The following is a 20,037-nucleotide window of genomic DNA, read 5'->3' as shown; positions in this document are numbered from 1 at the left end:
TTTCCTCAGTTTTCTGTTTGTTGATGGAAATATGGCCATTCTGATATTAACAAACAAAAAATCTACCAGCCAAACAGAAACAACCAACCAAACCCCAAAGCCAGTGCAGAGGACAGGAAAGAACCATCACCTCTTTATAAAGTAATGCCTTCTGCTTAAACATATTAATCCGAACTTGCTTCTGTTAATGTTGGTAATGTGCTCTTTGGCATTCTGTAATGCTGACAGCGTTAACAGGTGTTGCGCATCATGCTGTCTTGCCTATGGTTGTCTCTTTTTTTGCTTCTTCTTTTCTCATATGTATATAAGGTACAGTACATGTTCCTCCCATTTTCAGATAAGACAATAGAAGAGTTTTCAAAGCTACTGATTACAGTAATATTTTACAAAGAATAGCCATGCGGTTTTGTATCTCATCTTTTTCTGAAACTGTGACCCATCCTAAAAGGTCACTGTTGAAGAGTGAACAAATACAATAGAACGTATTGGAAAGTCATTATTGGAAAGTCAACTTCGTCTTTCCCTGAAGCTGATTAAACGCGTTGGCTACACTTCAACCTCTGTAGTACTTTTATATGAGAAAGTTATTGTACAGTGGTTGTGGCTGTAATCTTATAGATATGGGCAAGGGTAAAAGACTGGTAAAAGACTTGATATTATCTCTTTACTTAATTGTAGCGTCCCCTCTCTTCCACCTGTTGACTTACACTCCACACAGACACACTCTTTGCAAATATATGTGTATTCTCTTCCTATTGTGAAGAGAAACGTGTTTAAAATGGCAGAATAGCTTTCATAGTGTATATAGGAGCTTTTCAAAAAGTAAATTTTTCTATTTTTACTAACCTGTCAAGGAAGTGCAGCCCCAAAGATAACTGACAGATTATCAGTAGATTTGGGGGTGAAAAAAGAAGCGCTTTCTGCTGAATAGTCGTCTGATACTGCTGTCTTTGGAGAATAATGTCTCACCTAATAAAATCATCAATTAATAATAAAATTAATTGCACACAGTGAAGTAACAGCATGAGGAATACCAGTATTTAGTGTGGCACTCATTTTATGTAGAAACATGAAAAATATCTTAATAGGTAAGTAGCCAAATATTAACTAAAATTCAAAGAAGCTGAAGAGTGTCTAAGGCAGGAGTTTCTAAGAAGTTATGCAGCAACCCACAAGAGAATTGGAACTGGGCCTCAAAATTCAATATATTTTGATGCTGTTTGTAGAAAGTTGCTGCACTTTGACTTTATGCAGACTTCAGTATCCTAATGGCTGTAGCATCTGTCTTTCACAAGGACTTTGAATGTGCACATTGAAGCCAAACAACAGCCTGAGAGTGGAGTCTTCCCTACTACTTATGAGCTGTGTCAAAGGTACAAGACAACCAGGTAGATGAGATCCTGGCAGGATAATTGCATTTTGCTACAAGGCAATGTTGCAGCCATTATTTTGTTAAAATGCAGTCTCAACAGTGACTGAGTCCAAGAGATCTGTGCAAGCCTGTCATTTATCTGCTGCATTTCCTTTCCCATAATATTTAGTTGGTATCTGACTGAAAAAAATCACTTGTAAGGGAGCCTAAAAAATTTTACATATTAAAGACCGAATGTGAGTTGTCTGTGGGTTTTGGTCTTCTGCACACTGACAAGCCTGCCACTAACTCAGCAGTACAGGATCAAGGCCTTTGCTATTAGAGTCATGCTGTACAACGTTGTGTCTCTTGCTGTGTTCAACAGGGCATCTTTGTTATGGGCACTCTTAGCCTTGTGCTTTTCAGATGCATCTCTTAGGGAAAAAAACCCCAAACTCATAAATCACTGTTAGTAAAAACCAGAACTCGTTGTTCTGCATAGGCAGACTTGTGCAGAGCCTTGTGCATAATAGCGTACACGAGCTGTCTCTGCCTTAATGGATCCTGTCAAGTTGCTCTCTATCATTCTTAGTATTATCATTCCTCAAGCAGTAATGGTAAATACATTACAGCCTTAAAGGACACTTTTCATCCCTAAAGTTTAGACTGTCACTTCTTTAGAATGTCACATTCTCTAGTATTTCATTTTCAAAAGCACTAAACTAAATTAGGGATATAGATCCCATCTTCAAAAGTGAGATAAGTCCCCTAAAATGTAGCAAAGCATGGTGGATTTTTCAAATCAGCGTTACACTTTGATGGTGTTGCAAACACAAATGTTTTAGGGAGTCAGGCTCCAAAGGTCAAGTGACTCGTGGAAAATCTTGTAAAATGTGTGTGCATACACATGTGTACAGAGAAAGAAGGTTTTTTTCTGAGACTACTACATTGGTGTGGAAGCTGAGAGCCCAGGTGAGGTGCTGGGTGTGAGTGGATGCTCAGGAAGACTGCAGGAGTTCACTGGAGAGCATCAGCTTTGAAAATACCATGCAGTTCTCCTGATATCTTCAAATGGGTGGTGGAAAGTAGCCACTGAACCGTGGCATATGGCAAAGACAGTACTGATGCTACAGTAGTCGAGTCCGTCTTTATGTCTTCCAATTGCGTGATTTCTTTCATTCCTAGTGTATGAGGGAGTCAACAGGATGTCTCTGTGCTCAATAGTCAGTGCTGTCTCCTGCAGAGCATGTATGAAAAAACCCTACTGAAGCATAACACTGCCTTGAAAAGAGACAGAAACATAGGCATCCTTGAGCTCTCTCCTTACCCCTGTAAGGACAAAGCAAAACCTAGTTTCTCTTCACCTGTTGCAGCTAAAAAGAGCACAATTATGATGTTTTTGCAGTGTTTCTGTTGCTTAAAGAAATAGTAAGGAGCAGGTAAAGTGCTCTTTCCCTTGGGGACCAATCACTTCAGAGGAATTATATGCACTAACATTGGCAAAAGTCTCTCAAATAATAACTACTGTGATCAAAATGTTAGTGTAAACCCAAACACCTGAGAGTGAAAATGAGGCCAACAGCTGCATGCAGGAAAAAGAATGTGCTTCTACTCAGGGAGTATTAGTGGCTCCAATGACATACCTGCTGCTTGGTAGGACTTGCTTCCTTGACAAAATAGCCCTGCCAATGACCACTGAAAAGGCTTCTTATTATTCCCATTTTTCAGTTCTCATTCGTAGCTGAACCTCAGATTGAGCAGCGGCGCTGCCTGACATTCTCTCTTGATTTGAAATCCTCACTGTTGATAGCCTATTGTACTCCCAGCCTTATGGATTGTGAGGGATGCACACAACGCTTGGTGTGCAGGTTCAGAAGATGAACTCTGCTAGTTCAACATCAACTCCTATTAACAAGCAGTGATGCTTCTTACAATTTAAATGCAGGCGAAGTTGTTAAGCAAAGGAAGCTAGTGTTGACTTAAACAGACAAGGTGCAACTGTGTGTGTAACAATGTGAATGTATTGTTAAGGCTCTGGAGAGAGAAAAAAAAGAATCTTATCTTTACTAAAAAAAGGCATTTTGCAAAATGATTTTGTTTTGGGATGCAAAATGACTGTCAAGTTACTTGCAGAGAAAGATGAGTACAAAGAGCCTTTTCATGCATCCATGAAGGACCAGACCTATTATAACATTGTTTCATGCACTTAGGTACAAGTAGCATCTCATTCTATTCTCTTATGTGAAACCATAGCAGCAGTGATAGATTGGGATTCAAGACTTAACTCAGCTTCAGGTAAGCCTGAATCCATAGCTTCTGCTTCCCAGAAAGGGACCCTAAGTTCTGAAGATGAAAAATAAAAGAGATGAAACTGAAGAGAACGCCTTGCTCTTGAAGCAACACCGTTATCTTGCCAGAAGAGCCGACCTGGGATGAGGAGGGCCTATCCAGGGAGACCTGGCTTGTTCAGGCATTGCTTATTTGGCAGGTTCTGGCATAGGGAGAATCCCCAGAACTCCCATAGGGTCAGCATTGATTTTCTTTTGGTGTCGAAAAGAGTGATTTGTCGTCACCGGTGACAAATACATCTGTCTTATGTTTTGCTAACCTGGTAAGGCCAGCACAGCTGAACGAGGTGTGTCAAATTCTTCATGGTGCATCTTCTGCAGAAGTGTTTGCTAGGTCCAATCAGCTGCATTTGTCTGACAGCAGCTTTTCTTCAGATAGAGGATATAACCAGTATCCTGATTTGGTCCTGACTTTCATTAATGCAGCTGGATGGGGAGGAAAGGCCTGGTTTAAAACTCGTGTTCCAGATTGAGATGGCAGGTATGAGGACACATCTTACTTGCAGGCTGAGCAAATTTGAGTCTGGAAATCTCTAAAGCATGAAGCATGAATTCCAAGAATTGGGTTTTTACAGTCACTTTTCAAATTAGAGCTGTATGTTGGTGTTTACATTGAAAGTTTTCCTCTGGGGTTTTAGCTGTAATAGCATTTGCTGGCTCTTTTTTTCCCATCTGTAGGCTGAGATTAATGTGCTATTATGTCACATTTTTCAAATGAATTGATTTAGTAGTTTAGCATAAAACATTGAAGTTTATCTTCCCTCATTAGTCACACTCATCTGCTGTTGCCCTCCTAAACATGGTCCTACACAATGTATACCAGGAGAGCCAGCTGGGCTGATTGTGCAGTTTGCTAGAGCAGAGCATGAGTGCTACAAGAGGTGCACTCTGTGAGTAATAACCCAAGCTGCCAATGACAAATTCACGTTGCGCAGTCTCTTTCTTCGTCTCTTCTAATGTCACCCCTTGACATTAAGCCTGTTGTTGAGAAAACACTGCTCATGTCTTGGGCAAACACTAGAGATAAGCTTGAGTTTGAATCCTAAGCTGTCAGGTTAGAATTCTGTGCTCTTCTATGGGCAACCTAGTGGGAGCTGCAGAATATGGCATGAAGGATCATCTTGTACATCTCTCCTCTTCGAGTGGGCAACAGCTGGACAGAGTGGTTAGAACTTGATAGGAAAGTAATGTAAATGCAATGTGCATCTTGTAAAATGGGATGGTGTCATGATGCCAGGTGACTTTTGGAATAATGCTATTACGTGCTACATCTTCTGCCAAGCTATGGTAAATGGATAATTTTATTTACAATTAGAAAACCTCAGATTTCGTTCTCACAAACCAGTCTTATTTCTGGAGAATTAGTTACCAGGAATTTTCTGAGTAGTTCCTGATATTTAATACAGTTAACAGTGTTAATAATAGTTTTATCCCTTTAGAACTTTGTTATTGAACTAATATGGGGTTTTTTAGTTATTTTTTTTAGTTGGGATTTTAATGTATTTTGGAAGCTATTTCTTACTGACCATGTAATGGTATTTTAGAAACAATACATACGGCAAGTTGCTGTATGACTTGAAATGAACAGGACTTTTCATTCAATACTTTGTGGCTAAAAACAGCTTTCGTACCCAAGCTAGCATGGCATCTGTACTACTATATAAGTATTATATTAATGCTGAAATAAATGACAAAAGTTATCTGAAGTCACATATAATCAATAGACGCAATAATTTTACTTTTGCATTCATAAAAATAACAATGCTCACTTTTTAGTAATGTGGTACTCATCCTATTTTCACATTGTCAGCACTAGGTGATAGATGAGATGATAAAATCTAATACAATAATGCTTCCTGTCATAACTGTTTTTAGCAAAATAAAATTATCCATGCCAAATAGCAAGATGATATAATTACAGTAAAGACTGTGTTTATCATTGGAAGTCCTTCAGGTATTCAAGTATAGAGACCAGGATTAAATAAAGTGCTCAGGATTGTGTGCAAAAGGGATTTGTGGACTAGGGTTATTTATTTAGTACTCAAAATTCAATAACTATTCTATAAGAATAGAGCAAAGCATGAATCTTTTCCCAGACCTATCAAATCTAAAGCCTGAGTCCTGGAGTCGCTTTGTAGGTAGTGCGGAATGTCAAGAGACCTGATCCTCTATTTTTATAAGTCACCATGTCTTCGGTTTGTGTAAGCTCAGGATCATGCTCAAAAGATGTAGTCATGAGATGTTTCCAGGCTAAAGGGGTCTAAAACAGATAACCTTTAGACTTTTAGACTCCACAGCTCTGTATACGGAACATCTTTATTTCTTGGCAATAGGCTTTTTTGTTTGTGCAGTGCCTCTGTGTTAATATCAAATAGCCTTATGGAAGAAATGCTTATGCGAACGCAGTGCAGTTCTTGCTCACGGTGACAAAAGGTTCAGGCTAACGTAACAGAAAAAAACATGCAGAGACATAAAATCAGATGCAGGGGGAGTTTTGGAGTCATTTTTTTTTCATGTATCTGGAAGGAAGAAAGCCTATGCAGAGGCACTTACACTAACAAAGCCATCCGTGATTCTAGTCAGGAATTTGCTGATAGAAACAACATGTGGATTGGTTGTTGGTGGAGCTGTAACAGTAAGTTGTGTCTACTGTAGGTTAGGCTTGTATTCCACTGGACTCCCCAGGATTCCCTATGGGTTGCAGGGCTGCCCAGAATTTTTCTGGTGCTGTGGCCGCACTCCATATGTTTCTCCTGGGCTCCCCTGGCAGAATGGGGTTGTTTCTGCAGTTGTGCCTGAGGCAGGGAAATGCTCTTGTAACCAGAAGTGGGGCTTTACAGACTATTTCATGGCACCCATAAAGGCATATAATGAAAATGAGATTTTTATACTGTTTAAAATAGCTAACTCCAACCGCTTCTGGATTGACACTTTCCTTCTGATAGTGTGTTGTGTCTTCCTGGAAATCATAAATTGTCTACAGAATTGTCATCAAGTCATGCACTAAGTTGATTTTGAAGCAAGATATGCTGAATCTACCTTTCTTCTTCTGAAATTCACCTGATACTAGTGCAGTAAAGCAAAGAGAAGAAGCTACCCAAACACTGTCCTTTTCTGAGGTTCTATTCATTGTCAGGTTTATGAGCCATTATCTGTACTAAGAGCCTGTAAAGGACTTTCTGTTCCAGAAGACTAGGTACACAGATGTTGTGTACAGGTTTTTCTATAATGAACATATAAAAATTTTGAAGCGATACACGCCAGTGTTTCATCTGTTTTTACTGGGTAGTTACAATCCCAGGATGTGACTGAAGCTTATTGCAAAACTCCCGTGCATTCATGAGGACCAGGATCTGTACATGCTTACCTTGTCTTTCTCTCCTCAAAACTGCAATTAACTGATCAAGTGACACAAGCTGTGTGTGATGCTTGGAGGCTTACAGGGCACACAGCGCTTTGCAAGGTTTGTGTGCCTTGGCGTATTATGTTACATTGCACGTAACAGGCGTTGCACATATCTAACACAAACAACACGCAGCTGCTTTCTAAAGAACCTCTTGTTCACGAGACTACCAATGGCAGAGTCAAATCATCATTTGTGCTGAGATGAACCCCACTGACTGCAGTGAGAGGCTCCAGAAGCTCTGTTAATACTCAAAAATTGGCTCAATGATACAAGTTTAGAAATGAGACAGCAAGTTGGATTCACATAGAATCAGTTTTATTGCCAGGTAAGAAATTCATATTAACATAGTGAATACATATGTTTACAAATAAACATTCTTAAAAAACAAACAAACATTTTATTGTAGGAAGTATTATTGGTATCATAAACTCTGTAGTTAACAAGTATTAACACGGGTTTACTTACAGAACATACAGTTACTAAAATATTTCCACATAAAATATGCTCAAGTTACACGAAACCTGTGTGAATTAGAGTGCAGCTGTAATGTGTATCTAAAGCATATGGATTAACAGCAACATTCCATAAAGGGTCAAATTAAGTCAGCCAGTTGTGAAGGCAATAAAGATTAAAGGAATAAAAGTAAGATAGTGAAGAATCTGGGTTGTGTGCAAAGTATTTGTCCCGTGGGCTTTTTCCACGTCTGATAGTCTTAAAACATATGATCATACAATTTACCAGCACATTTATGGAGAGATGCCGGTGCTCTCAGGATGCAAATCAATCTAAAGCTAAAAAATCGGTCTCTCCGTTTAACCACATTTCAAATTCTTAGCCCTTACATCCTTGACTAAGAAGCAGCACTGCCAGTCAGTTGAGTACAGCAAGAAATGCCACTTCCAACTCTTCTTACCACATAACAGTTCTCACTGCTCTCTGCATACTCTTCCAAAACTAATCTCCAGAAGAATTGACAGGTGGTGAGAACGCAACTGTAGTAAGATAGCTAGTTAGGATTTAGCCAAATGACTTGGTCTGGGGGGAAGGGCAGGAATTTAAGTGAAAGACTGAATGCGTTGCCTGCCATCAGGCTGTTGCAGCACCACCATCCTATCCCAACTCTGCTTATCTCTTTGTGGATGTGCCGAAGCTTTATAGGCCCAGGTCTGCGAGTCTACTATCAGTGCCCAATTCAAGAGTGGTTTTACTCGTACAAACAAGGCATCCTGCTCATCAGAACCACAGTCAAGACCACGAGTCCAATTGTTTGTTTAGTTTAAACCCAGATCTCTTTGACATTTGAGGCTAGTCTGTTAGCCTCTTCCACCAAATAGTCCACCGAGAGGGAACGCCACTATAGAAAGCCAAACGATAGAGACAATATACCATATAACATTTAGTTGAACTACGAAGAACTACCATGGCTAAAAGCAAATACAAAATGAGAGACTAGAGGGAAAAAATTTAAATTGGGAAAATGGAGGGGCTAACTAAATAGTCTTGACTGTGCAACCACTGCATGGAGATGTAGTCTAGTTTCCCTTCGGGACAAACAAAGGAGACTGAGCAGGGCAGAACCCTTGTCATCCTTAGCAAAACATGAGGAAATAGCTTAAAGGAACAGAGGGGTCACTTTGAGAAACAAGACCGTCATTGAACAATAGTAATACAGTAAAGGCACCACCCACGCTTAATTTCAGTCTGAAGCAGTTGAAGATAGGCAAAACATTTAGGTGAAGAAAAAGTCCTGACAGTCTGCAAAGTGAGAATTGTTACCATCTGCCCGAAAACAGGAGGACTGAGAGGAAATATTCTGATGCCCTTATTCCCCCAGCAGCTTTCTGTGTCATATGGTACATCTCTTCTTTTTTTGGAGGTTCCCAAAAATTTCAAATCAAAGTAAACTGAAATAAAATCTTCTGCTGTTTGTTATCATCCTGCAGAATTCTCTACCAGCCAGAAAGGTCCCATATGCTCTTAATCATAACAGTCTTCATAAATTCCTTGTGAAAGAGTCTTTGTCCCTTATTGTATATATATTTTTTGCGCTTTCTAAAGGATGGTGTGAAAGTACAATAATAGATGTTAGGGGTTGTACCGAGATGTTTGCTCTTGGCTTTTCACAGGTCTAGTGATTATTAATAGGTTTTATAGAAAATTCCTCTCTGAAATAATATATTACAGTATATTGTTCTCTCTTTCTTCCTCTGTCTCAAGGCAGGAACGTAGTGTAAATGTTTAAGCAGACATAAGGTTTCTCTAGATTGTGCTACTTCTCATCATGGATTTTAGTTTCAAGTAAAAAAATTTAGTCACAAGGGTTTGTGTTCCATTGTGAAATACAAATGGAGTTTATAATTCAACCTTCAGTGTGTATTGCTGAATGGTATTAACCCACTCTTCGGCCTACAGTTGGCTGGATACCAAGAGTGTCCAGGTGGAAGTTCCTTCCTTCCTTCTGTTTGCTTTTTTTAGTTTTATTTTATATTTTTGAATTTATTTTTTGCCTTTCAGTTGAGTGTTTGAGTTGTGTGTGTATTTGCGTGTGGTTTTTAAAGGATTTCATTAAAAAAAAAAAAAGAAAAAAGAAAAGAAACTCAAACAGTTACTTCTGTCTTGCTGTTAGTTATGAAGTATGGCTGTGGGCCCAAGTAATGCTGGCTCCGGGTTGTCAATGGGTCGCTTAACGTTGGGTCTCCCATACCATGCTTCCCCTTGTTTGTGTATGCTTGCCGTCTAAGAGACTGGTCATTGGGATCCCAGGTCTTGTAGTGGGAGTTGTAACCTAATGGGTGTGTGTGGATCTTTGCAATTTTGGATTTCTGCCCGTTCTGTTTGGTTAGGCCGCTGTCGATCGTGTAAGCTCTCTCTTCATCTAGGCGCACGGGATGGAGTGGCAGGCTCCCCTTGGCAGCCAGTTCTGCAAGATGTCGGCGTTTGCTGTAGAAGTCATCGTTGACTTTGTCAGCTATTAGGATTTAAAAGGGACAGGGGATAAAAAAATCAGTTTGACACAAGAAAAATGTTACACAGTTTACGGTATGTCATGTACAATTATATCTGTGGACCAGGTACAGTTACAGGTACATCAGTAGGAGAAACCCATGCCACCTCCCACCCCTTATTTTCTCTCTGTAGTATATTTTTGGATGCCATTATGCTAGGCTTTTCATATATGCAGACAAAACCTGATGCCCTTTAACAAAAGACTGTCCCTGCCCCAAATCACTCAGGTTGTGCTGATATTTACATTATGGGGACAGGTCGTATGAATCTTGCTGCTGCTCATCTCACAAAGTATAGGAAGTTGAGGAAGTGTTCAGAAGTATACAGACTTTCTTGGAAATATCGGGGCATCTTGGGATGCCGTGTTGTATGAGAGCACATATCTTTAAATGCAAAATGTCATGTGGGTGTTTAACCAAGCCAGTTGTAAGATGCAGTGGTGTATGAGGTGGATCCATTTCTGTTGAATAATGCCTTCGGGCAAAATGAAGAATGGGATCTGTTGCTCCAAATGGTTGGAAATTCACTAATGCTTTATGGGGCTGAAAATACTTTGGGTTGCTGAAGGTTAGGTATTTGCCCTGTGATTTTACAGACAATGAAAATCCTGAATTCCAGGTTTTGACATTATTTTCTGGGGCCAGTACCACAAAGAAATACAGCAATAGCCATGCCAACAAATAGTGCATTGCAGTTCTCAAATTAGGATTTTGCCCTCTGTGATTTCCTGGATGTCTCTTCCAGTGCATGCTTTTGCTCAAGCTTGATTGTTGTTATTGCTGGTATTTATTTGGCCTTGCTTAAAAGTATGAACGATGCTCAGGAAGCTAAAGACATTCTGCAGCAGTCCAGCAACTCATTTAAATTTTGAGACTGAGTATGAGGGTTTAAGGGGAGCTTAACTGAATTTCATTTTTTAAGATCTTGCCTTTTACGTAAAGAGGGTTTATTTACCCACTTCAAAAAACTAGATTTTGATTTAAGATAGTGCCAAATATGTAGATCAACTAACACGGTGGTGTGTTAATCAGCAGTGGTGTGCTAATCAGCAGTGGTGTGCCTTGAATATATGATTGTGTCAGCCTGGATTTGACTTTTGCTGTGTCCTGGCTAGATCCATCCATTTTCCTTGAAGCTATGCCATGTAAGGCTTCTCTGCAGAAGTCTTGTACAAGTAGCTGTCTATACAGCTCAGCTCCTCTTGCCTTCATGGTAAGTAGGTTTTTAATAATTCCCTGCACTGTTTTTGTTTATTTTCCTTCTTTTTCTCTCTCCCCAGTATTGCTAGGAGGCTTTTGTTGAACACTGAATTTTCTCCTTCTCTCTAGTTCTGAAGTGGATCTTTATGCAAGGTGGTGAAATTCTCATGAGCACCACGTTAGTCTTCAAGATCAGGCTTCAGTTCTGCATCCCCCTTGTCCTGGCCCCTCAACGGGGAGGAATATTACTAAAAGCAGTTGCTGCTTGTCATCTCATGACATGTTTTGTATAATGACTGTGTGACAGGACTTTGATTTTAAGTCCTTAGTTTTGTCATTAACGAGATGTTTCCTCTTTGATGAACTGAAATTGCTCTTGTCTGTGCTGTAAAATTAGGCTTTGTATGTTTTGCCCATCTCCATCTGTCTGTTTTTTTAATCAATGAGTGAATGCTTTTCTGTAGCATACAGGTGTCTTCTGTTTTAAACAAATCATAGAATGTAGATAATGGCCTATTCTAATTTCAGGACAGGATGTGCAGTTGCAATTGCTGATAGACCTGTAATGTGTTACGAAGAGAACCTGCTTTGATTTTGGGATGAGTTGTTTCATTTAGAGATCTGTTATCTGAATAATCAAAAAGTTTCACCTGTTTCACCTTGGAGGAGCTTTTTTCAGTTCTAAATGTGGCTTGTTCTTTTAATTTGTTAATAATCACTGAATGCCACAAAACAGTATTATATGCAAGTGGAATAAAAACAGGAGGGAAATGCAGTCTGTATTGCTAATTTCTCAGTAGTCTGTTACCAATAATTGAGAAAAACAGTTGCAGAAAAGGCATTGTGAATATCCACACAAGTATATATTTGTATATATGTTTACATCAAAGGCACTGCAAGTCAGATGGTTAGGAGAGCAAGCTTCTCTATCTTATGACTTAGATGTTGTCTATATAAGAAAAGTCACACTAGCTTATGTAATTTAAATTCAATGTAGTTAATTACGTCCAGCTCCTAATATAGATCATTTGTCTGCCTATTCCACATTCAAATTGGTTGAATTTGCATAGAAAAATTAAAAACTAAGCTAATCTCATGTAAGGATAGAGTAAAATTGTAAATTTGTACTTTTAATTTGATCTTTGTTAAGCTGCAGCAGTTTGTATGATGTAACCAAGATCTTTGATGATCAGCTACAAGGTAAATAATTACTTCTGTTTAAAAAAGTAACAGTGAAGTTAAAGAAGAGTAAACTGTATTACTGCTGCATATGAGCAACACCCCCAATGTAAAAATTAAGCAAGGAAGAAATCAGCCTCAGAAGGGCTGTGTCTATGACACATCTGTGAGACTGATTTTACTCTTGTTTATGCCATGTTATACATAAAATTTTCAGCTCTTTATTCGTTTCTTAGATAATACAGTAAGGGAAGATAATACAGTAAGTGAAATGATTAATTCTGTAAATATGGTTACATTAAATTTTCTTTAACTAGTTTAGTCCATAGTCCCTTCCTAGGGACTTTTCAGATGATGTCTGGAATCTGGGCTTGAAAAGAACAAACCAGGCTTTGATCCTCGTCAGCAAAGTCAAGCAGAAAGCTGGCAAACATGACGAATGGCTACTTGCACGTGTTTTGTGTGGCAGTGACAGTGTGGGAGAGCTGCTGTTTGTATTTGTCCTGATCAAATAATGGTTTGCAGGGTTTTGCTGGAGAATTTCTTATGTATGCCTAGGAGTTAAATGCTAACAGTGAAAGTCAGCCTCTTTATCCAATGTTTTAACCTCGTTCAAACAGTCTTCTTTCAGCATGCACATGCAGACTTACACAGAGGCACATGTACCAGAATTGGGTGTGGGAAAATACCATTGTAGGAAATATGTAGCAAAAAAAGCATTGATAAAACCAAATTGTTCAGTTGTTGAAAAGAGCTTTTGGCAAGCCTTAAAGCAGTCATTATTCTTGCATATTGACTAGATTATAGGTTTTATAATACCAGTGTGCTATGCCCTAGTGTGAGTGACCTGATACTCGCATAGTGCAGAAATATGTTTTTTAACTTCTGGTTTTCAAAGTAAAAAAGATTCAGAAAAGTAATATTAAGCATGGTTTCGTAACAAATATTTTATCAAGAAAAGCATACTTATAGTATCCTGATGCCAGCTACTTTAAAAATCAACTGTGTATCTCAGGACTTTACACATGCAAAGAGATATTTTGGAGTTACATAGTGCCTTTATGTGACCTTGGGTACATGACCCAGCTTTCCTCTGCTTTGGTTTCACCAGCTGTAAAAGAAGCCGTTAACACGTTGGAGGAGGTAGTTAACTGTTACAAAGATTAATTGCTATTTCTAGACTATACTGAGTTTTCAGATGAAAAGTGCTATAGAAGTGCCTTTTGCATTGGTTTTCTGTATATAAATCAGTAAAACAGGATTTAAAGATATCACTGTCGTGTTTGCAAAATGCGTAAAGAATTAGAATTGCAAAATTGCCAAATGAGCAATAGTAAAAGACGGGCTTTAATTCTGAGTGTTATTCTTTGTGTTCCCTCCCTCCAGTCTTGGCAGCTAATTACACAAATATTCTCAGTTTCAATATTTTTGTAAAGTTTTTACTCCCTTAAGGTAATGCACCCACAAATTTAGTTGCTGTTGTAGCTGTTCATCTGGAAAAAATGTTGAAATATGAATTTTTTCCAACCTAAAGCATGTGCCAGGAAGGGGGCAGAACTTGGGCTTTTGTTTCTGCTGTGCATAAAATGAATATCTGAAAAATATAGAAACAGTGTAAGGATCAAAAGCAGAACCCCTCCCTCCTGGCTGAGTTTCTTAACTATTAAGATAAAGAGATGCGTTCTCTTCCTTTGCCTTTCTAGACTTATAAATCTTAAATTTTCTTCTGATCCACAGCACAAGTTCATCAGGATATGAACCTGGGTGTGGACCATCCTAGCAGAAGCTGGGATGCACCTTGCTGGGTAGGGAACGTAATTTAAATCCCACTCTGTTGGAGCAGTTGTGCAGCCGTGAGCCTATCATCTAAAAGGTGGATCACTCCACTCCTCACTCTCATCTGAATCCAACAATGCCTTAAAGTGACCACAACCGTCTGTTTTATTTTGATCTTGACTTTGCCAGTATCGGTGTCAAATGTCTCATATTGGGACCCTTGTGTTATTCCTTGAATTTTGATTTTGAAAGGTGATGGCTACCAAGCTGTTTGGGAAATGCCTAAGAAAATTTTGGTGAGTTTATGCTCATTTAGATGAGGTGGCCAGAAAGGAATGGGCTTTTGGTGGTTATGTTTTTATTCAGGTTTCACCATTCTGCCTAAATCTGTCATTGACAGAGACCAGCTTTGCTCTTTGGCTGATTGATGATTGGCCATGACCAAACTTGGAAGTTTCACATATTCCTTCATAATCCACAATTCTATAACAAAAGCACGTAAACCAGTGAGTTGCTTATAGACTAAGTACCATGGATGAAAACATGTTTTCTTGAAAATGGGTGGCAAAAATCCTGTGGCTGTAATAGGGCCAGGATTTCTCAGTGTGCTTATTTGAGTGTATGTTATCTGTGCTGAGAGGTGGCCCTAAAACTGTGTAATATTGTTCTGCTCCCTAAGTTAAGTAGTCTTCAAGGTGGCTGTGTAACCACTTTTGGCACAGAAAGTCATGTGAACGTGCATTAGCATCATGTAATGCTTTCTTTTTCTTGTAAAATACTGCAGTTACAAGCATTTCTGTGTAGTAAGTACAGCCAAATAAGGAGGTTTCGGGTAATGCTGAATCAGTATTTTTTTACTCTTTTCCTCATTGACAATCCTCTTATCTTTGTGGGTCCATAAAATGGCTCTGAATTCTTGCACCGCTTCTTACAGCTATGGGAGAAGTGTAGAATCCCGAAAGACGATTACGTCCTACAGCTTTTGTGAAAGTAGGCACCTAGGAGTGGGAAGAGACCTCTGAAGTGAGAGAGAGCAATCCACAAAGGAGTGAGCCCTTATAAAAGCTCTAAAGACATTTAAAAAAAAAAAAAGCTTCAGTGACAGCTTGCAGTCACAGTCAGAAGATACAAAAATATATAGGGAACCTTGTTTCTCAGTAGATGTTTCACAGAATTGTTTGTTATCTGAACATATTTTAAGAACTACTTTGTGAAATGCAGAGCTTTATTCTAGCCACAAAGAGATTGTATTTCAAATTTAGGACTAGAGATAGAGAAAGCAAGCCAATGGAAAATGCTGCGGGAAAGGATAGCAATGAAATGACTGCAATGACACACCACATAACAGCTAAAATACACTAACTGCCTATTTGTAGATGTTTTCTGTGTAACAGTAAAGCTATGCCTATGTAATATTTAATAGTTTATAACAAGGCTTTGCTTCTACAGCCATGACTTTGCTGAGACGTTAGTGTAGTTACCTGAAGCTATGGGAACTTTACATTTCTCTCTGTAAGTAATGAAAGTGAACACTCAAGGAAAGACAAAAGGGTAATGAATCCTGGCTCAAAGGCAACACAAGAATTTTGCTCAGGGAAGTACTAGGATGCTGCCTTTCGTGGTGCTGTTGTTGATCCTGTCTGAATGTGTGATTACTTATTCATTTGCTTTTCTAAGTTGGCATCTAAGACAATATGTTCAAAGCCTTCAAAGATATAAGCCAACTCTATGTGAGTGTTTTTGCAGGACTTCATCTGAAAATCAAAGAAGTATCATTTCTACACTAACACAAGTTTTTTTGGGGGTGAGGGGAAAAAACTAACATGGACTGAGTTCAGATTAGCTGTCCCCAGGTATGAACTGGATCCAGTAAATTCATTGAAAAGTGTGTTCCATCCAGTAAAACAAATAACTAATGACCTGTCTTTTGAATGAAGGGGTTCACCAGGCATCATGGAGCATAGAGAATTTGCTTTGCATAACATGAAGTCGATTGGAAAACAGAATACATCCAGATGTCGTCAATAGACACAATTCTGCTCATATAATGCTAGCAGTGGGTGGAATGATATGATAGATCTGAGTGTGGCCAAGAGGAAGGAATGTAGCTACTTCATGGTTGGTCATTGGCTGTTTTTATCTCATGGGCCACTGGCGTGGCTGTGTGTAAGATGGGGCAATTTTAAACCATACTGAATCCTAAGAAAGGGCGAAGGCCATTTAAAAACTCCTTCTCCGTTCTTGTATTGAGCTCTCAGAATGCAGAATTAATCCTGTGGTCTGCAATCCATTGATTTCTGTCCTAAATATTTGCCTTTCTTTTCCACAGACTTTTAATACCAGTTTGCCTTTATTTAAGACATTCTGAAAAGGAAGATAATATTTTATGTCTGGATTATTTTTCATGGTTTTTATTCCCTGTTACTGATAGAAGTAAAGGAAAAATACATAATACATGGAATGACCCATAAATTACTTTCATAATATTGGTAGAACCTACTTTTTGTGGGTCTATGTTATTCCTCTCCTAGCCCCCTTTAGTACTTTATCTATTTACTCATTTCTTATAGTGATCTGGAGAGAAACCAAGCATGAAAAGACATATTAACCTTTTCTTCTGCAGACATTGTTTGAAAGGAACTTGTCCACCTCCAGAGACAAAACTGCATTTTGCTTTCCCAGTGAAATAAAATTCTACTTGCATGATATGAGACATGATGAAACATAAATATGTAGGCCCAAACATTTCTTCTCTGCTATCGATTACTTTCATGACAGTTTCTGAAAGGCTGAAGAGGCCAGAATATTTCTGGGTTTTGAAACGCATTAGGAATGGTTTAGAATAGGAATGTAATTAGACTTGGTAAGTAGAGCCTCCAGTCTCAGGAACGTTCTCTTTATCCACTACAGGCAGTGAATGCTGCTGCTTGGCTGGGAATGCTGAGACAGAATTTGATTAACTCCTCAGGCACCAGACATCATGTGTGGTACCTCATGTACAGGGGTGCAGTTCCCTGGAACATCAGAGTAGCCACATGTCTGTGAACAGAAGCACCCCTCTTCTGGCAACGTGCCAAAAAAGCACAGCACTGCAAAGTCTATTTTTTCTTCTTCTTTTTACAAACATTTAGTTACTGTTTGAATTTAGGCAGGTTTCTATTTGGACATGTAAAACGGGTTTTCCAGTTGGGCTTTGTACAGTTGACTGCATTGATTTACATAGTATTAAATTGCAATATTTATGATTCAATTTTGCAAAGTGCTGCAATGATATCGTGATTTGGTTTTGGTCAAAATACTCCAGACATGCACATATTGTACCTAACATAGAGACCAATGACATGCAGAGTACTTGTATCTAACCAGCGTAAGAAAAACAGAGCTTTTCTGATTTACCAGAATCAATAGGTTCTGTCAACCTGGAAACAAATGGTGGACACATCATGTTTTCAGGAGACCTGAAATCTGTTGCATGCAGATAGACAAAGATCACACTACTTTGTTGTATCCTCCGAGTGATTTAACATTTCAAATTCGGGCATCAAGATGTTAAATTGCTGGTTCAGTATCCTGCAGTGAATGATAGACTTGAGAAGGAAATAAGACTGCCAGTTCTATTCTTGAACCAATGGATGAAATTGTAAAAGAAGTCTAAGAGAATTATGTATTCAAATCTCTGACTTTTCTTTGAAAATGCAGCCAGTGGCTGTCCTGTAACTGTAAATCTGTTTTTTCATTTTTTTTTTCCTAGAGGCCTCTAAGCTCATGTCCTTTCATGGCATCTACAATGGCAAATAAATATGAAAAGTTCTACTGTGAAATATTTATTTAGTTTTATCTCATTTAGGCACATTTATCAGTTTTAGTTTTATGGGAAACCTTATATATGGTAAGAAAACTTGCCTTTTGAAATAGGAACTAAGGAGTCATGCTGTCATGCTTAACTTCTGAATAAAGCATGACTGCAGCATAAACTGATTATAGAAAATGAGGGTTTGGCTTGCTTTCTAAAAATGCTGTCCGAAGCCAAAGAGGTTAACACTTAGGAGATTTGCTTAAAAGGCTCCTTCCAGTTCTTCCTTTGGTAGTCTTGCTTGCTTTTTCACTGGGTAGTTTTTAATGCTTCTCAAGGAAATCAATTAGGACAAATCTGGTTGTGTCAAAAGTTTGCAGCAGTGCTTTCATACATCAACAGTAATATGAAATTGTTTGTAACCTTTTTGGTTAGTGAGGACCTTCAGTTTGTTTAAAGGCAGGGCTGCCTAACTATTCCAGGAGTGCCACTTCATTGTACGTTTGCAGAAAAATTGTGCAGTCATGTGCAATAACAGGCCCTACTACTGAAGTCAGAGAAATCCAGGCAGTCTGCACACAGTAGTGTGCCTTGCTCCTGGGAGTGGACTGCAAACCAGGTGGGCTCTCCTGGCAGGCTGCACACTGAGTAGTATGTGGGTCACGTTGGAAAAAATTTCACAGCGTTCTGCAATGTGACTCAGTGTCTGAAAATGTGTGTGCGTTTTTCCTTAAGGTGTCAATTTGTCTTATTTAACATTGACTGAAAAAGCTCTTATATTCCTGACCACATTTATTTGTAATAACTGTTCTTAGCATGAGCCTAATTTCATTTTTTTCACGCATTGCTGTTGGCATTCTTCTGTGTGATGAATTTAATTTTCAGTTTTAATACTTTTTATTAGATGTTTTTGTTTCTTTTAGTATACTGCCGGTTGTAACTCTTAAACAGCTTCAAATACTCTTAGTTGTGATGATGCAGAAAGCTGCATGAGGACACAGAAGACCCAGTTCAGGTCTCTGAATACATAATTAAGACGTGGTTTTAGTGCTGTCTTTCAACTGGTGTCATACTAGATTTACACCACTATTTCTGAATATGGGTTGAGGCCTGAAGGCTTTTTGAATTTTACTGTTTAAATGAAAAAAAAGTCCCAATGATGTAATAACTATTTTTTGCAGGAGTTATTTTTATTCGATCTGTTTCTTAACTCCTAAAATTTTAAAGAATTTTGAACAATCGTTCTGGATTGAAGTAAAATTTTTTTTTCCAAAATTAGCTGTGGCATAAGTTGTTTCTATTAGAAAGTTATCTTTTTCTATTCTTTTTGCCAGAAGGAACGCTTTTCAAGAGAAAGTTATTAAGCAAGAGAAATAAAAATCAGAAGTAATTCCATAGCTGTACTTGCACACATGCAGTTCCGTTTTTTTCTTCTCCTTTCTTTCTCTTCCTGTCTCCCTCCTATAAGACTGCGTACCATTTGTATTATTAAAGTCTTGTGCATAATTTTCAGAGGTTTCCAGACCAGAGATGTGTGTCAAACTGAAAAGAAACCGTGTTCCCTGGCAATTGCCAAACTTGCACTGTCAGAAGAAAATTGGTTTCATAAGGTTTTCATGTGGATTGGGCAAACCCAAAGGCAAAGCAGAACTAAAGCCTGCTCCAAACAGAACCCTCTGAGTAGCCTTCACGTAAAGCAAAAGCATTTGTGACTGACAGGCAGTCAAGGAAGAATCAGTAATGAAGCTCACCTCAATGAATATTTAATAGTGTGCACACACGTACGACTTCTGCCGTATCGGAGTGTTCAGCTCCTACCTTTACCTTTTTTTCTAGGAATTGTATTCATAACCATCACTTATGAAAATGAGAACCAACAGCACAGAGTTGCAGATCTTCCTCCCCTGCTGTGGCAGGTCCCTTACAAGGGAAGGTGAACTTTTCTCAGGAGCACCTTCTGTAGCCTAGGAAGCTTTGCA

General features: G+C 38.7%; 1 protein-coding gene across 1 annotated transcript in view; it reads right to left on the bottom strand.

Annotated features, from left to right (window-relative positions):
* Positions 1 to 9,702: 9,702 nt before the first annotated feature.
* Positions 9,703 to 20,037, bottom strand: part of SHISA9 (shisa family member 9) — a 185,559-nt gene continuing 175,224 nt past the window's right edge. Inside the window, exon 4 of the mRNA XM_054212582.1 lies at positions 9,703 to 10,073. Coding sequence (XP_054068557.1) covers positions 9,703 to 10,073 — 371 coding nt within the window. The remainder of the gene's footprint in view (positions 10,074 to 20,037) is intronic.

The sequence above is a fragment of the Rissa tridactyla genome, chromosome 8 (genome assembly GCF_028500815.1).
Source record: "Rissa tridactyla isolate bRisTri1 chromosome 8, bRisTri1.patW.cur.20221130, whole genome shotgun sequence".
NCBI lineage: Eukaryota > Metazoa > Chordata > Aves > Charadriiformes > Laridae > Rissa > Rissa tridactyla.
The sequence above is the reverse complement of the archived record's forward strand: the minus strand, read 5'-3'. Positions and strand labels throughout refer to the sequence as shown.